The following is an 18,980-nucleotide window of genomic DNA, read 5'->3' on the forward strand; positions in this document are numbered from 1 at the left end:
CAGCACATACCGTAAACGGAAGTAGAAGAAGAAAAAGCTGTGACTTCCGCTGTACACAAACATGGCTCTATGCATGCTTGTTTGAAATCATCACCTTATTTATTAATCAATTTTTACTTCTGTTCGCTACTTTTGTTTGACCTCTTTTTCTGAAATGGCGCTGTTCTGTGTCCTCCATTTTGTGACATGTACGGGTTGCCATAGTTTCTGTAGTCACAGTCGTGACATCATCAGGGCGTGTCTTCATGTTACCTGCCTGAGGCGAGCAGTTACCACTTGGAGTGAATAAACAGCTCATTGAGACAACAACTGGATCACTCCTTTTATTGTTACATCAACACATGACACTCCAGACCATACTTTTGTTTTTGTTGGTCTCGATTTTGGAGCAACAGACTCCACATACAACCCTACTTACATGCTGAATGGGGATAGACAGCAGCAAGACAATACTTAATTCCGAGACCATTAAAGGTGGTCACTCGCGCCCACCTTCTCAAGAGGATTGTCACGGCAGGGATTCGAACCCAAGATCCTTCCACAGCAGATTCCCACATTAATTCTGGTAGCATGCCAAGACACGCCCCCGCACACATCCCAGCACAATCATCAAAGCTTCCAATAAACCTGGTAACCTTAAGTCTCTCGTACTGTCGTCTCCTTCCAGTCCTCACGTACACAACAAGGATGGTGTCTTCAGGCCCACCTGGGCTGAGGTTAACTGTGACCTTGGCGGAGGTGGCCTGGCTGGAGGTCGTGGCTTGGCACGCCGAAGAACAGTTGGTGGTGGCTGGGTCAGAGGTTGCTGCCTGGCTGGGCGCAGTTGTTGTGCAGCTGGCCTTTCAGGAGGTTGCAGCTTGACCCGCTGAAGAACAGGTGGTGGTGGTCGAGCAGGAGGTTGCCGCTTGGTCGGGCGCAGCAGTGCCACCTCACTGGCCTGGCTATCAGCCCTAGCCACACCCCCTCAGGAAGCGGATACCAGACGCTTCCTGTGCGATCTGGAGCTGTCTTTGGGGGTGGGTGGAGGGTTAGGAGGGTGGTGGACTCCTCCTCCTTTCTAAATTGGCCAAAATTTGTCTGTCCACTCCCCACCTGAGATTGTGTGGGAGGACGGGAGGAAAAAGTCTGTGATGTGGGCGGGTCTAGAGTCCTTGGGGGCGGAGCTTGAGTCTTGGATGACAGGGACAGACCTGGTGAGCGAGTCCGTAAAAAAAAGTATTGCTCTCTGAAGTCATTCCCAGTGGGCGGGGTGACGTCATTGGTGCCGGTGACCATCTGACTCATTGTCAGGTCGGTGAAGTGTTTGGCAAGATGAGTTAGCGGATTACCAAACATCGGCAGCGAGGATGACTAGGCGGTTTGTGACCTGCTTCAGTCCGGAGGAGGAATTTGCGGGATTAGTGCGTCCTGACGGCGGGTGAAACCTTCTCTTATTGGTTCCGTCTTCGCCGATCCGTCCAGTACTGCGGTGTGGCGATGTCCTTGGGCCAACGGGAGTGGATGGGCTCCAGTGAACCACCATGGCCCCACACCATCTCTTCGAGTTCCGTGGGGGAATAGCGGAGCATTTCCACCTCCATCGCTCTCAACACCCTCCTCGGAGCCCGTTGTAAAAGAACTGGCGGCCGGCTTCATTCTGTCACGTGGGGTTCGCATCTTACTGCGGGGTTCGCATCTTACTGTCAGGATGCAGACGGACAACTGCGGACAAAGCGTGAAAGTAGAAGATGATTTATTCTCCAAAAATCATACACAGTCAATCAAAACAGACAAAAAACAAACAAGACACGTGCCGTTCGCACGGGAATCTAAGGCGAGACTTAGCACAGAAATCAAGAAGCATACAAGACAAGGAATTTACCCAACGTAACTGTTGCATTCAGCAAACAATGAAGCCAGACAGAGCCCGTCAGCAGGTGAATGTGATGAACACTAACGAGAAGCAGGTGACCAAAACAAAGGAACTGAGGGAGTTCAAAACTAACAGAACCTGACTAAACAAAAGATGATCCGGGCCACGGATCATGACAAATGTATGCGCTGTTTTCCGAAGTCTTCCCTCGTCGGCCAAGTAATACAAAGTACACGCTACATGTTTTATCTCACATCCACGGGATCCCGCGTTCTCATTGTCTCCCCTTTGACAAATGGACAAATTATTTGGCGAAGTCGAATCACAGCTGAACTGGACATTCAAAAGCTCTCATTGGCTGCCATTCCTCTGGCCCAACACACTCGTTGACAAACATATTGCACCAGGCTGCCGTTCTTCCAGGCCGTATCCAAAACCATCGCTCAACATTGCTATGTTGCCGTCTGAGATGTGGTGTATTCGAAATAGCTGCAATCGAGCGTTTCCTTCTCTTAAGGTATTCATGTGTGATTTCCACAAGCGCTTGTAAATGTAGAAGCAGGAGAAACACGGGCATGTCTGGATGAGTGGAAACCGGTTGTTATGAAACTGGCTGTTGTGCGTTGTTTCTAACGTCACTTCCACTCCGAACTCAGTTTATAAACAATCAATGAGTCCATACCGAACTAAGAGCCCGAGATTCAAGAAAAAGAGGGTACACTTACCCATGGACCCGTGTAAAAAAATTCCAAAAGAGGGAGACCTTAAACGATGGCTGACATGGGGTTTAGGCTAAATAATTATTAGTTTAAGGATTTATAGACTGGGCCTCTGAGTCTTTATAACGAAAAGCATTTATGTCACTACATGTCGCACGTCGGTGTTATTATGCGCATGTTAATTTTGAAGGATCTTAGCCCTTTGGCTGGGAATTTAAGCAAATATTGAAATAAGTATGTCTACTGTGCTGTGATTTCATGACGTAGCCAGAATACAAAACCCCGCGAACAGAGTCACCAAAATTGTGTGCAAGCTCACACCAAAATTCAGAAACCTTATGAGTTGATGCTTTAACACAGGTATCCAACATTGTTTCAAAAATGTTTGAGTCAGAAAAGACGAAAGTCCTCATAGGTCCCCTCAAAGCACATGGGAGAATAGGCCCATAAGTGATCAGTGTTATGATGAAGCTGGTCTTAAACTATTTTGTTCCAACATGTTAGAAAATGGATGGATGGATGGACGGATGGATGGATGTTACTCTACTTACATTAAATATCAGCAGCTTGTGACAAGGTTAGCAGAAACGACAAAATAAGTAATAAAGGGACACTGAGGAGGCTGTGTCAGAGTCGTCAATGGACCGAGGTGATTGAGACCGTGATCCATATCCGCTAAACGGAGGCGACCCTTGATCTATCTCTGCAGAGTCGGTTCGATTTTGGGTTGGAGTAGAACAAATTTGTTGAAATAACCTTGGAATCTAATACAATTTAAAAAGCTCCTGAAATGAGCGTTATGTAAAACAACAAGAGCCCAACATTACATTAAACGTGCTAACCAATGTGTGCATTTCAAACTTTGTAAAAATGACACCTGATGCCATCTTTGAAATAGATACAAATTCCCCATTTTTATTTACTTTTATTGCAAGATTGAATCGACGGACACAAGAGTCTCTGGAACACGAGGACAAAAGGAACGTGAAGAGGTTGGTGGGAGTTTATAAGGAATGCAAAATGATGATGGCAAAACTGGAGACTTGTGAAAAATAGAAAACATATGCGGAGAGTAAGACAAGGATAGGCAGGAAGTTTCTGTTTCAAAGTAAAACATTAAACACAAGTCCTTATAAAAGAATATAACAAAATATGTATTGATTTGTTTATCAATGAATGTATTTAATAGAAAGCTGTTTTTTTATTACAATACATGAAAACTAAAAAGTCAAGAATTTTAATGTGTTGCACATAATAATTTGATCACTTCTGAGTGAGAAGTGTCATCACACTACTGTTGCTTAATAAGCGCAATAGATTTAAATGGTGCTACTTCCTCTTTTGACATGTCCTAACCCAACTGGAAAGCTCATAGAAAGGTACAGTGCATTTGGGTTTGTTTTTTTTATACCGATGGAATTATATATTTCATTAGGAGGGAAACATAGATTCCGTCTGTATGAAATAATTAATGTCGTCTGTAGTTTATTAGTTCAAATCTAAAATATATGTGGTCTTTTTTAAGATATTGATTGATTTATTGAAACTTTTATTAGTAAATTGCACAGTTCAGTACATATTCCGTACAACTGACCACTAAATGGTAACACCCGAATAAGTTGTTCAACTTGTTTAAGTCGGGGTCCATGTAAATCAATTCATGGTACAAATATATTCTATCAGCATAATACAGTCATCACACAGATAACACTTATTAAACGTCACATCCAACTATGTCCACGATTAAAATATATCAAAAAGTTGTATTGAAATACAAGTGTGGAGAAACGACATGGAAAAAAGATCATTTTGCAGGTAAAAGTATTTAACAATTTTTTGACCTCTGTGAAGAAAAAAAAAAACCCTGTTAGGCAATTGTAAGATTTAAATTGGACTAAAGATTATTTTTGCAGAAAATGTTCCAGTGACTTGCCAGAAAGTTGTACAACAAAGACAGTATATCTACTTTATTTGATTGATTTTAATTATTTGATTTAATTGAATTGATTTAGATGATTTTATTTTCTGATTTTAATTTGAATTGTTATTTTAAATCTTTATTTTTGCCTTTTTTTTTTCTTTCTGTAAAGCACTTTGAATTGCTTTGTGTACAAATTGTGCTCTATAAATAAAGTTGCCTCGCCTTGACTATATGACTACACCTAATTATTCACCACAAATACATTTGAAAACAGAAATTTTCCGGAAGGACGGTTGTTAGCACAACTGAGCCACAGTCAGGAGATCTGGGTTTGAATGTCTGTCAGATCAGTTTGGTGTGGAGTTTGCTTCCTCACACAGTCTAAAAACATCAATTTTAGGTTGATTTTTAGCTTGACTTGTATGTATATTAAAAATGTGCTCCAGACACCCCTGTTCCAAATCAGGGGTTATTTACCTTTTTGACTTCTGGGCCCAACTTTTACACTACAGAAGGGGCTGGGACCCACTCTAACATTAACACTGACTTAGTAATCTTACTCTTGATTTTAATCATACTCAATAATTATATATAACCAAGAGGATGAACAATTTCAAATTGTATAAAAAGCATGTGTTAATCGCAAAGACTATTACTGAGGCTCAGGTGGGGCTGATTACAAAATAAATACTATTCAAATAAACTGCAAAATAAGGCATTTATAAAAAAACTGTTTTACATACAATTCAAATACATTTACACAGTGCTAGGATAAATACATTTGAACAACATAATAATGGATAGTAAATATTTCTTAACTAAACTGTCAATAAAGTTAAAGTCCACTACTTTAGTCATATTCTTTGCGCTTAAGCAACTTCTCTATGAGTTTACCTCCAGACTACTTCTGTTTGTTTGATATTGTCTTTTACTGCCACAAGTGGTGGAAAAGTGTATTACAACTGAGTACCGCTGCAGCCAATATGGACCACAGCTCGCTGTCCAAAAATGGGCCCCGCCCTATGGGCTAAGAAACGCTGCTCTATATTGTCTCTAATTAGGGCATCGTGCATAACATTTTTTAAATGTCGATTCCAAGTTTATATGCTCTAAGAGCATATAAACTTGTTTATCTCCAGTTCTTCATGAACCATGTGGAGCCGCTCCTTTGTGTCAATAGTCCTCCATTTCAGTAAATAAACTGCAATTTGACTGAAGCAGGAGGACAAAGCTCAACATGTTGTACACAGGGGAAGAGCAAACAACAGCATGCATGCTAATAGCTAAGCTAGCCGCCAAACTAGCCTGAAACAACACAAAATTGAACTGCTTAGTAAACTTTAAGAATTGCATGTTACATCAGAAAATAAGCAGTTATTTACAGGAAATTAACAGATAGATCAATAAAAGTGTAGAGAGCATAATATAACAAGAACTGTTGTGCTGTTCTGTTGTTTTTTTTAGCAACCACTCTCAGGCATACGTACGCATAAGCGAAAGACAGATTGATTCATAAATTGACAGTGTTGATACCATGAATAGTATCATTATATGATTTACATTAACAAACGGTACAAAATGGATGGATGGAAGGAGTGATTCGAACGGTATCTTTATTTTATTTCATTATCGAAATCTGCAGCATGAAACTCTGATCAGAACTTCTCCATTTCCAACATATCAACAAAATGATATGAGTAAATGTTTTTTTATGATGTTTTCAAATATAAAGTGAAGGTTTTGTGAAAGTGTACTCCTGTGGAAAGAAACCGTAATAACATTTATATTCAGGTTCAAAGGATATATAATGTATCTATACACTGCTTGAAATTCGGCTTGTGACGATAGTACACTTTTGACCCTGCCTCTTAAGCGAATCGAGACTCATTGGGAATCTGAATTGAAACGAGATACAGGACTTGGAACCGGAATTGTCTAAATTGATTAAATTGCTTACAATATAAGTGTGACTCTGAGTATGAATGTTTTTTTGTCCATAAGTGTCTTTTGATTGACTGGTGATCAGTGTACGGTGTACAGTGCCTCCCTTCTCAAAGCCAGCTGGTACAGGCTAGAGTTCACCCACAACCATAATGAGGAAAAGTGGTATTAATGGATAGATAGAAGTCTCCAATAACATTTTATTATCACAGTACAGGAGTGAGAGTGCTGACAACCAGACCCTGAGGCACTCCTTTATTGATGGACAGGAATACAGTTTGAAGTCATAACAAAGTACACTGATTAGAGCCTTTTTGTGGTCACTCTGCTGGTTAGCATACAGAAATAATGAAATGATGAAGTAACCTCTATACTGTCGACATAGGAACTTGCAGCAATTTTGTGTAATTGCTTATACTCTGTGAACAGCAACACCATAAGCTATGTTTTAGGGCTATTGCTCTAAAAGAAAATAATACATCTGATTTTTTTTTTCCAGCAGGTTCAAGACAATGGAGAATATGTCTACACCTATCTCTCGCGTCAATGAAACAGGTGTAACAGGGGAAGACTTCTCAGAGTATGACGACATTTATGGGAATCATACAACCGATCCATACACTGAGTTGAGGCGGTCTCTAAACATCATGTCTCTCATCGTTTACTCATTTGCCTTTGTCCTCGGAGTGCTGGGCAACGGCGTGGTTATCTGGGTAACTGGATTCAAGATGAAGAAAACGGTCAACACAGTCTGGTTCTTCAACCTCGCCGTGGCCGATTTCCTCTTCACAGCATTCCTTCCTTTGAGCGTGACGTACACGGCTCTAAATTTCCACTGGCCCTTCGGCAAGTTCATGTGCAAGATGAGTAGTGCAGTTAACGCTCTCAACATATTTGCCAGCGTCTACATCCTGATGGTGATCAGCATCGACAGATGTGTCTCCGTGGTGTGGCCCGTTTGGGCTCAAAACCACCGAAGTGTCCAGATGGCGACCCGTGTCAGTGTGGCTGTTTGGGTGCTGGCTCTGATTTTGAGCACTCCGAATTTCATCTTCAGGGACACGGGACCGTCGTTTTTTAGTGAAGACGTTATCAACTGTTTCAACAATTTTGTCTTTTCTGATGACTTTTTCACACCACATCTGAATGACCTCCGACTGCTTCGTCTTCAGGCTCTGAACGTGACCCGCTTCCTTTTAGGTTTTGCAATCCCCTTCACAGCCATCATCTCCTGTTATGCTGCCATAATCCACCGTCTTAGAAAGAATCGCAACCTTGCCAGTCAATCAAGTCGGACTTTTAAGATCATTGCCTCGGTTATTATTGTCTTTTTTTTCTGCTGGGCTCCCTTTCACACTCTTGTTTTAATTGAGATTGTCAGCTACAGCTATTCAAGTGTAGTATTCCAAAATGTCATAACTATTGGGCTCCCCATAGCCACTAGCCTGGCCTTTATCAACAGTTGTCTTAATCCACTGTTGTATGTGTTCATGGGCCAAGATTTCAAGGATAGAGTTTGTAAATCCATCCTGAAAGTACTGGAGAATGCTTTCCAGGAAGAGAGCTCTCATGCAGAGTCAAAGACAGTTCAAACCAGTCAAGGCAATGACAATACTGAAATATGAGTGATGAACAGTAAACAACTATTGAACTATTTCAGTGCAAATATAAATATTTTTAGTGTCTGAGTATAGTTTGTATTGTTGTCTTTTAAGATGCACTCACTTTGTTTTGGACACTCACCAAACAGTCATTTCTACAGCAATAAATCTCTGCAAAAATTCATGTAACACTTTCCGAATTAAGCAGGTGTAGTGCATTAAAGATACCCTTTCAGCAAAACTGACTTGTTATGAATCTAATATGTGTCCCTTAAGCCTGTTTGTGAAAACTAAACATAAGACTAATTTACCAGCTCACTCGTTTGCTTTACTTTTGAGAAAAGAGGCCCTTGAATCATCACGCTTGAAGTTCCAAATTTTGAATACAAAAACCCAAACTAGGAACCATCCATCCATCCATCCATTTTCTACCAATTATCCCTTTCAGGGTCGCGGGGAACTAGGAACCAAACACCACTAAACACAACACAAAACCATAACATGGGTAAACTAGTAGGGATCTGCCAATTGATCGGCCACTGATCAGTATCATGTGTTTTTTTGTGAAAAGCATGTGATCACTATTGGCGATTAATGCATTTTATCACAGATCACAAATGCCGATCCCCTCTGGCTGACACGGTTTTTAATTTCAATCCCCTGCCTAACAAGCAGCTACCAGCTAATTATTTGTATCCATAGAGTGTGGAGCCGCTCCACTTAAATTACCGCAAATAAACTGTAATTCTTTGTATCTCAAGTTTTATTATCAAGTACCATTATCATCGGAAGGCGAGGCTCAGCATATTGTATACAGATAAAGAGAATAAGGTAGTAGTTTATATTTTCTGTTGATATTGTTAAAATGTCAATCGTACTCGCATGTGATTGGTATCGGTGCCGGCCGATTTGATGATCGGTATTGGAATTGGGAATAAAAAAAATTGAAAATAAATCATTTGAAATATGTATATACACATAGAAATATGACTTGATTATACCTGTATATGCAAAAATATGTACCCCGCCTTCCGCCCGATTGTAGCTGAGATAGGCGCCAGCACCCCCCGCGACCCCAAAAGGGAATAAGCGGTAGAAAATGGATGGATGGATGGATGAATTGTTCATGTACTTAAATATTTTAGTCGTATCAAATAATTGAACAACAGATTCAAGAGGAGCAATGTGAGTTCCGTCCTGGTTGTGGAACAACTGACCATCTCTTTACTCTTGTGGGAATCCTGGAGAAGGCCTGGGAGTATGCCTATCTAGTCTACATGTGCTTTGTGGATGTATGACCGGGTCCCTCGGGAGATCCTGTGGGAGGTGCTGAGGAAGTACGGGAGGTGGAGGGACCCTGCTGAGGGGGCGTCTAGGATGCCTGATTAATGTTGTTCAAAGGAGTGTCCGAATTTTTTACATCAAGGGGCCACATATTGAAAAGTCAAAACAGCTGCAGTCCATTTTTCATGTTTTTATTCTATTTAAAAAAAAAAGGACTTAAAAATGTCTAATTGTTGTGTGATATAATGACAAATAATATTGTAAGTAAATATCAATATCAATATTTTACCTTTTTCTCATTACATAATCCTGCGATGAGAGCGACTTGTCCAGGGTGTACACCGCCTTCCACCCGATTGTAGCTGAGATCGACACCAGCGCCTCGTGTGGCCCTAAAGTGAATAAGCGGTAGAAAATGGATGGATGTATTACATAATCTTCTTTCAATTAATCAATCAAAGTTTATTTATATAGCCCTAAATCATGGGTGTCTCAAAGGGCTGCACAAGCCACAACGACATCCTCACCTCAGATCCAACATCAGGGCAAGAAAAAACTTAACCCATTTGGATACAATGAGAAACCTAGGAGGGGACGGCAGATTTTGGGCGACCGGTGAAATGGACGTCGAGTGGATCTAGTTAATAGTGTGAGAGTCCAGTCTGTAGTGGTGCCAGCAGGGGATCTTATTGAGTGGAGACAAGTCAGCAGCGCAGAGACGTCATCAACTGATGCACAGATGAGTAGTCCACCCTGGGTTCTGACTTTGAACAGCTGGCGCATCTGTGGTCACCTAATAACCTGTCCATGCAAGAGAGGGGGGCTAAGCAGAAGAGAGACGGCAGATCAACTGGTCCAAAAGGAGGGTCTATTTAAAGGCTAGTGTATACAAATTAGTCTTAAGATGGTATTTGAATGCTTCTACTGAGGTTGCATCTCTAACTGTTCGGGCATTCCTGAGTACTGGAGCCCAAATAGAAAATGCTCTGTAGCCCACAGACTTTTTTTTGGGTTCTGGCAATCACTAATAAGCTGGAGTTCTTTGAACGCAGATTTCTTGCTGCGACATATGGTACAATAAAATCAGCAACATAGGATGGAGCGAGACTGTTTAGTATTTAATACGTAAGTAGTAAAACCTTAGTTGCATCTTAAGTACATAGGAAGCCAGTGCAGGTGAGTCAGTATAGGCGTAATATGATCAAACTTTCTTGTTCTTGTCAAAAGTCTAGCAGCCGCATCTTGTACCAACTGTAATCTTTTAATGCCAGACATAGGGAGGATCAAAAATAATACCTTAAAATAATCGAAACGAGACGTAACGAACGCATCAATCTTCTTGCAAAATATTTTTTTCTACAATGTTACTGTTGTTTTTTTGTTTTGTTTTTATTTCAGAAATGTTCTGCGGAGACAGCAAAAGTACAGCTGCGGGACAAAAATGGCCCGTGGTGCCACACGTTGGATACCACTGTTCTCGGTCATCATTCTTATATTGTATGTTGTTGTCACTTAATCGAACTGCACTTGCCGTCAAAGGACTACACCTTTCAACTAGGGCTGGGCGATATATCGATATACACGATATATTGCGGGTTTGTCTCTGTGCGATATAAAAAAAAAACGATATTGTGTTATTCGAGTATATGTTCTCACGCAGTTGCTTTTAGCTGCGTGCATTACATTACAGGCTCTTCTCAGTCTTTCCTGTGTCTCCTTCTCACAGACAAGCGCACCTTGTTACACACGTCACATACTGTCACGTCATACATCACATACGTATACGCCCTCGCGGAGCAGAGAGGTAGCAGCATGGGTAACGTTAGCTGTGATGCTGGCAGAGCCGTGCGAGTGGTAATACGAGAGAAAGAAGGTGCGAATGAATTAATTTCCAAGAAAAACAGCAGGGGGTCCATATAGACTGGCGGTGGTTTGGCTTCAAATGGGAATATGTCAAACAGACAACCGTTATTTGTCAAGTGTGGGCCAAAAGTGTTGCTACAAAAAGTAGCATTGCAGCTAATATGTAGCATCATTTGAAAAGTCACCTGCTAGAGAATGAAGAGTGATTACTCCGTATGTCAACATCTCCGTTCGTTGCCAAACGCCCACACCATCAAAATGCCGAGGCAAACATTTCCAGATCAACACCATATGAAAAATATTGTCAACAACAGAATTTAATAACGTCCGTAGTAACCTGCCACCTTGCGAAGGACGAACACTATTTGATTTCCTATCATGCAGCTCATTTTTATTTCACACTTAAAATGTCTCTGACAATCTTGCACTTTCTGTTTGTGCCGTTGCTTAATAACTGTTTGATAAATACAATTTTGGTCAATTGACTTAGTTGTGATTTCCTTCTCTCCATGAAAGTTTAAAATGAGCATATATTAATACAGTATGAACAAGAATGTTGTAATGTAGACACTTATAATCATCATACTTCTGTGTTTATATGCATCAAGTGTTAATTCAAGCCCAAGGCAAAATATCGAAATATATATATCGTGTACCACGATATAACCTAAAAATATTGAGATATTAAAAAAAGGCCATAACGCCCAGACCAGCAGCCCTACTTTCAACCCTTTTCTTGTTTGAGCATGATATTGTTCAACTTTGTAATATTGAATAAGGAATTAGACAAGTCCAATTAAATAACTTTGTTTAGGTGATAGATTTAAAACAGTTTAGATTGTTTTCGCACATAATCAGTCATCGGTGAGTCAAACAAAAGCATTAGATTTGCACGCGTCTCCATGTTGAAAAAAACTCAAGTGAACGAGATGTTCGGTAAGAGAAGATTCTCCAACAAAGTTTTATCAACTATGCCATAAGGCCGCTTTATATTTTTTTTTATAGAGACTGGCACGCAGAAGTGCAACGATCACCGACTAGTTTTGATGTACGATACACAGTCGTATCATGCAAGTATTGCCTAACAAACACTTTGACTAACCCATAAAGCGTGTTGTGCTAGTCTTCTCGTCATTCTGCTATGGGCTTTCTTTCGGCCGAAGAAGATCTTTGGTTGGCTTGCTTCGGCCTGCAGGAGCAGGAAGCGAGTGCAATAACTCTGACTCTCCATTCTGCCGTTTTTGCTGTCAACAAACACGACCAATGTCTCGGTAAGTGATATATCATTCAACTGTGCTGATATGCTGGCTGACTTTTCTGTCGTTTATTTAATATGTCCCTGCTCTATGGCGGTAAGCTAGCGGTGGCTAACATGGCTACCCAAGGAGAACAAATGAGGCAACATACTCGATGTAAAATGCCACAATTCTTTTCATTGCTCATATACTGTTGACTATATATCATCCATATATCGTTTATGTTCTATGTGAAAGTTATTTACAACACTTTACACGCTTTTATAGCAGTAGACCTTTTTCAAAGGGTGGGCACCAGTCTCCATCTGGCGGCGTGACGATTCATATCCATCCATCCATTTCCTACCGCTTGTCCCTATTAGGGTCACGGGGGGTTCTGGAGCCTATCTCAGCTACAATCGGGTGGAAGGAAGGGTATACCCTGGACAAGTTGCCACCTCATCACATCTACATGTTTAAAGGCCTACTGAAACCCACTACTACCCACTACGCCAGGGGTGTCAAACTCAAATACAGAGTGGGCAAAAATTTCAAACTGAACAAAGCCGCGGGCCAAGGTTGAACAAATTAACCTTTTAATAGTGACCCAAACAAGTTTTGCATTGAATATTGAACGAGCAAGGCTTGTATAACTTTATAGTGACATGCGAAATCGATTTTCAAATATTGTAGCATGCCGGAAGAGTTAGTGCTGCAAGTGGTTCTGGGTATTTGTTCTGTTGTGTTTATGTATTTGTTCTGTTGTGTTTATGTTGGGTTACGGTGTGGATGTTCTCCCTAAATGTGGTTGTCATTCTTGTTTGGTGTGGGTTCACAGTGTGGCACATATTTGTAACAGTGTTAAAGTTGTTTATACGGCCACCCTCAGTATGACCTGTATGGCGGTTGACCAAGTATGCATTGCATTCAGTTGTTTGTGTATAAAGTCTGCATATATAATGTGACTGGGCCGAAACAATGTTTGTATGGAGAAAAAGCGGACGGGACGACAGGTTGAATGGAGTGCCTTTTAGGCACGTCCCCAATGATGTTTGGTTTGGAAATCGAGAGGAATTCGGGAGAATGGTTGCCCCGGGTGATTTTCGGCAAGGGCACTGAAATTCCGGAGTCTCCCGGGAAAATCGGGAGGGTTGGTAAGTATGAGTATTAGCGGTGAATGTGGTGTTATAATACCGGCGGGCCAGCTCTAATGTTAATTTGATATTGCCTCAAGGGCCAAATTAAATTACACGGTGGGGTGGCCAAATTTGGCCTGCGGGCCAGAGTTTGACACCCATGCACTACGCAGTCTGATAGTTAATATATCAATGATGAAATATTAACATTGCAACACATGCCAATACGGCCTTTTTAGTTTACTAAATCGCAATTTTTAATATCCCGGGAGTTTCGTCTTGAAAACGTTGTGTAATGATGACGTGTACGCGTGACGTCATGGGTTGTTAGGAAATATGAGCGCTGCACACACACACAACTAAAAGTCGTCTGCTTTAACCCCATAATTACACAGTATTTTGGAGATCTGTGTTGCTGAATCTTTTGCAATTTGTTCAATTAATATTGGAGAAGTCAAAGTAGAAAGATGGAGTTGGGAAGCTTTAGCCTTTAGCCACACAAACACACGGTGATTCCTTGTTTAAAATTCCCGGAGTTGAAACTTTACTATGGATCAGAGCGCGGTCAAGCGAACATGAATCCCGACCGAATGTTAACCAGCAGGTTTCGGAGAGAAAAGTGTGGTAAAAAGTCGCTTCTTCTTCGCTTCGGAGATCAGCTGAGCTTGTGCCGTCCGTACAGCTGCCGTCGACTCCCCTGAGACATTGGCGTCAAGACACCCGTGGACACACCCCTCCGACTATCAGGTACTGTTAAACTCACTAAAACACTAGCAACACAATAGAAGGATAAGGGATTTCCCAGAATTATCCAAGTAAATTTGTCTAAAAACATCTGAATCCGTCCTAATGCAATCGAATTTTTTTGTGTTGTTTTTTTTCTAGTCCGTCGCTATCAATATCCTCAAACACGAATCTTTCATCCTCGCTCAAATTAATGGGGAAATTGTCGTTTTCTCTGTCCGAATAGCACTTTTTGTTGTAAGGCTTCCATTAAAAACAATGATATGTGAGGAGCCCCCACACCTGCCTTTACCTTTACTCCGGTAAAGGCAGGGCTTTTTTGTCAGCACCAAAAGTTGCGAACTTCATCGTGGATGTTCTCTACTAAATCCTTTCAGCAAAAATATGGCAATATCACGAAATGATCAAGTATGACACATAGAATGGATCTGCTATCCCCGTTTGATTAAGAAAATCTCATTTCAGTAGGCCTTTAAATTCACGCTCCAGCTGGCATTATTTTTCAGTACATCTTGTGCATGTATAGGACAGCAGTGATGATCTATTGCTAAATGTTCTAGTAGTTGGTGGAGCAAGCTGAAGCATGTATTTACATGTACTTCCCATATGTGTTTTATTTGTAAAATGTTGATTGGCAACACTAAATTTGCCCGAGTGTGTGAATGTTGTAAATCTGTGTTGGCCCTCTGATGAGGTAGCGACTTGTCCAGGGTGTTCACTGCCTTCCGCCCGAAACGCAGCTGAGATAGGCTCCAGCGATCCCCCACAACCCGGAAAGGGACAAGCAGTAGCAAATGGATGGATGGATGGATGGATGTAAGGCACGGTTGACGTGTAGGTTATTGTATTTGGGTTGCAATAGTACGTTGTTTTGGGTCTCATGTTCCATCCATCCATCTTCCTCCGCTTATCCAAGGTCGGGTCGCGGGGGCAGCAGCCTAAGCAGGGAAGCCCAGACTTCCCTCTCCCCAGCCACTTCGTCCAGCTCTTCCCGAGGCGTTCCCAGGCCAGCCGGGAGACATAGTCTTCCCAACGTGTCCTGGGTCTTTCCCGTGGCCTCCTACTGGTTGGACGTGCCCTAAACACCTCCCTAGGGAGGCGTTCAGGTGGCATCCTGACCAGGTGCTTGAGCCATCTCATCTGGCTCCTCTCGATGTGGAGGAGTAGCGACTTTACTTTGAGCTCCTCTCGGATGGCAGAGTTTCTCACCTGGGTCTCATGTTGACTGTGTATAAGAAAATGTGACACACAGCTTCTTGCAGATTTAAATTAAACATGTCAGATTGTACCCAGGACCCTTGTATTGTGAGGAACGAAGGTCCTAGGTTCAATCCCCGGGCTCAGGGTTTTTCTGTGTGGAGTTTGCATGTTCTCCCCGTGACTACGTGGGTTCCCTCCGGGTACTCCACCTCCAAAGACATGCACCTGGGGATAAGTTGATTGGCAACACTAATTTAGCCCAAGTGTGTGAGTGTTGTCTGTCTATCCGTGTTGGCCCTGCAATGAGGTCGCGACTTGTCCAGTGCGTACCGCGCCTTCTGCCCGAATGCAGCTGGGATAGGCTCCAGCACTCCCTGTGATATGGAGAGGGACAAGTGGTACAAAATGGATGGATGTCAAATTCAGTTCAAGCAACTTTTGTGTTCACATTGGGGCAGCGTAGCTCGGTTGGTAATGCGGCCGTGCCAACAACCTGAGGGATTTAGGTTCGATATTCGCTTCTGCCATCCTAGTCTCAGCTTTTGTGTCCTTGGGCAAGACACTTCACCCCCTTTCTCCCGGTACCACCCACACTGGTTCAAAAGAATGTAACTTAGATAATAGGTTTTACTATAAGCGCTTTGAATCACTAGAGAAAAGTGCTATATAAATATAATTCACTTCAAATGGGCGAAATGGCCTTTTTTTAATATCTCAATATTTTTAGACTATATCGCGATACACGATATATATCTCGATATTTTGCCTTAGTCTTTTTATTATTATTATTTTTTTTTGTCATATCGTTGATGTAGCTTCACTTTACAAAAGAGAAGTGTTGGATACTTCTCTTGTTGCCTTATTTGAATTTGACTTTATTAAATGTATTTATATTATCATTTGGTGCACCCGGGCCGGAGGAGGAGGGAATAGAAAGAGAAAAAAAGAAAGACAGAGGGGGAAATTGTGGGGATAAAAGGGGGATTAGACAGAGGGACAAAAACAACAGCAAGCACAACAATAACAACAACAACAATAAAACAACACCAGCACATACGATATGTCAAATATGATCATAAAAATGATAGCAAAGAAGCAGTTAGCGAAATAAATAATAATTTAGAGATGACAGTGAGCATTTTACACTACAACTGGAGCAATACAAATACCAATAGAAAAAGCTCTATTGATCATGAACAATACCAATAGTTTACCTCTGTTATCAACAATACAGTTGTTCAAATGCAACAATACTCAGCATTTAGGGTTGGAATGGGGGGTTAAATCACCACAAATGATTCCCGGGCACGGCACCGCTGCTGCCCACTGCTCCCCTCACCTGGGTCAAAAGCAGAGGACAAATTTCGCCACACCTCGTGTGTGTGTAACAATCATTGGTACTTAACTTAACTTAACTTAATACATATACATAATGATAACTAGAGATTAAAAAAAAAAAGGAATACCGAAAGATGGAGGGGAAGAGAGAGAGGCAACCTATATTAATCGTGTAGATTGTTATAGTAACAATGGGTTAAGCTTTGTCAGTGTGTCATGTGTTACCCAGTTTACCCTAGGGCAACAACGTTAATATATGTTTGATGAAATTTGATTATGTGCATGAGTATATGTATGTATATGTACTTGTATATGTACAGAATGTGTATATGAATGTTTGTACGGTAAATGTTTTTGCCTTGGCCTTGAATTAACACCTGATACATATAATCACAGCAGTATGATGATTCTATTCGTCTACATTAAAACATTCTTCTTCATACTGCATTAATATACTGTATTTCCTTGATTTGCTGCCGGGCATATAGTATGCGCCTGCCTTGAATTACTGTTGGGTCAAACTCGCTTCGCAAAATAATTAGCGCATGCTTAGTATTACCGCCGGGTCAAACTTGTGACGTCACGAGTGACATTTCCCCTGTCATCATTTTCAATATGGAGGAGGCTGATTTCAATACCGGTAATTTGAAATCGCATAAAGGGAAGAAGATTAAGAGCTATACAGTAGAATTTAAGGTCCAAGCTATTGAATACCGGTATGCTAAAAAGAACAGTAAGCAGCTATGTTTTATTACTATACCTGTGGAGAGGTGGAGCCGATGGTGTGACAGACAGGCAGGGCACGCTGGAGCCCGGCCCAAGATAACGGCGAAGAGGCGGCGACGGCAAGCGAGCGAGCGGAGAGGAGGAGCGGAAGAGCGACCTGGACTGAAGTTTTATTGAAAAATAAACAAAGTCAAACTGCTCAAGCCATGTCTTTCCTTGGTGGTCCTGGGAACCCACAAGACGACGGCTTGAGACCGTCACAATACCGTAGCTGCGTGTGTCAAATATGAGTCATTTAATGACTCCCGCCTCCTGGTGGTGGAGGGCGCTAGTGATCCTTCTTGCGACTACTCGGCTGCAGAAGAAGTGACAATGAGTGACGTGATATGTGCTGGGACGGATATGACGCGGGGGGTGCACAACGGACATTTTAGGATGTAACACTCCTATGCTGACTATATAAACAACCGGGCTGAAATAAAGCATGTTCCAGTCCTAAATACCCAGTGTATTATTTATACAATAACACTTCCTGGTGGCAACGGTGGGATAAAGAGATCACCCACGGAGCAGAACGGGAGGGGGAGTTGTCCGGGGATAATTCTGTCGTCGCCCGCACTTGAGGAGCTGAACTAACTGATAGCAGCGGTCTGATAGCAGTTTTCTAAACTGGACTTTCAATCGAAGCAGGAGGTAATAAAGGAAGATCTCAATCGAGACAGACAGACTTTTAAAACTGAAGAAAGATAAGGAAGACTTTTATAAACATGTTATCGATGCTTTTGATCAGAAGGAGCTGGCTTCATTTATAAGTAAAGGTAAGACCATAATAACGTTTTTTTTTATTAAATGTGTTTTTCATGATGGTATCCTTACATCACACTCAAATTTTTACTGCATGCCTTTGGTAAGTGCTGGAGTGAGAAGAGGCTTTAAAATAATTAGCGCATGCTTACTTTTACTGCCTGCCTTTGGTAAGCGCAGGAGTGAGAAGAGGTTTTAAATTAATTAGCGCCCCGGCAGCAATTCAAGGAAATACGGTATGCTCATTTTAAACTTTCATGCAGAGAGGGAAATCACAACTAAGTCAACTTCTCAAAACTGTATTTATTAAACAGTTATTAAGCAGAGGCACAAACATTCATGTTATTTCCAAAACAGAAAATGCAATATTGTCAGACATTTAAAAACAAGCTATTAGTGCACTTTTGTGCATGATGTCACTAAGATGACATATCCAAACAACACTAAATTAAACTGCACTTTTCGTACAGAACGCCATTACAATGTTTTAAAACAAATAAGGTGCACTTTTGTGCATGATGTCACACAAGATGTTTCAATAACTGTCAAATAAAAATAAGCTGCATAATAGGAAATCAAATAGTGTATGTCCTTCACTATGTGGTAGGTTACTGCG

At 41.5% G+C, this 18,980-nt stretch overlaps 2 protein-coding genes and 1 long non-coding RNA gene across 5 annotated transcripts in view; 2 read left to right on the forward strand and 1 right to left on the reverse strand.

Moving 5' to 3' along the window:
* Window positions 1–241: 241 nt before the first annotated feature.
* Window positions 242–12,947, reverse strand: LOC133562143 (uncharacterized). Of its 2 annotated transcripts, none has more exons than XR_009808846.1 (3): window positions 12,713–12,947; window positions 9,608–9,710; window positions 242–1,701 (listed from the first exon to the last, which is right to left on the reverse strand). It is a non-coding gene; the product is annotated as an uncharacterized LOC133562143 (long non-coding RNA). The 2 variants fall into 2 exon arrangements; XR_009808847.1 differs by lacking the exon at window positions 12,713–12,947 and adding an exon at window positions 12,284–12,504.
* LOC133562137 (chemerin-like receptor 1) lies at window positions 3,916–8,275 on the forward strand. Of its 2 annotated transcripts, none has more exons than XM_061916051.1 (2): window positions 3,916–3,950; window positions 6,936–8,275. In XM_061916051.1, the coding sequence occupies exon 2, from the start codon at window positions 6,946–6,948 to the stop codon at window positions 8,056–8,058; it is 1,113 nt and encodes a 370-aa protein (XP_061772035.1). In that variant the 5' UTR covers window positions 3,916–3,950; window positions 6,936–6,945; the 3' UTR covers window positions 8,059–8,275. The 2 variants fall into 2 exon arrangements, with proteins under 2 accessions (XP_061772035.1, XP_061772034.1); XM_061916050.1 differs by having other exon boundaries at window positions 3,923–3,950; window positions 6,933–8,275.
* si:dkeyp-84f3.5 (uncharacterized protein LOC334144 homolog) overlaps window positions 12,107–18,980 on the forward strand; it is a 34,093-nt gene continuing 27,219 nt past the window's right edge. Inside the window, exon 1 of the mRNA XM_061916045.1 lies at window positions 12,107–12,452. The gene's annotated coding sequence lies outside the window, so the exon portion shown is untranslated. The remainder of the gene's footprint in view (window positions 12,453–18,980) is intronic.

Source organism: Nerophis ophidion, linkage group LG11 (assembly GCF_033978795.1).
Source record: "Nerophis ophidion isolate RoL-2023_Sa linkage group LG11, RoL_Noph_v1.0, whole genome shotgun sequence".
Lineage (NCBI taxonomy): Eukaryota > Metazoa > Chordata > Actinopteri > Syngnathiformes > Syngnathidae > Nerophis > Nerophis ophidion.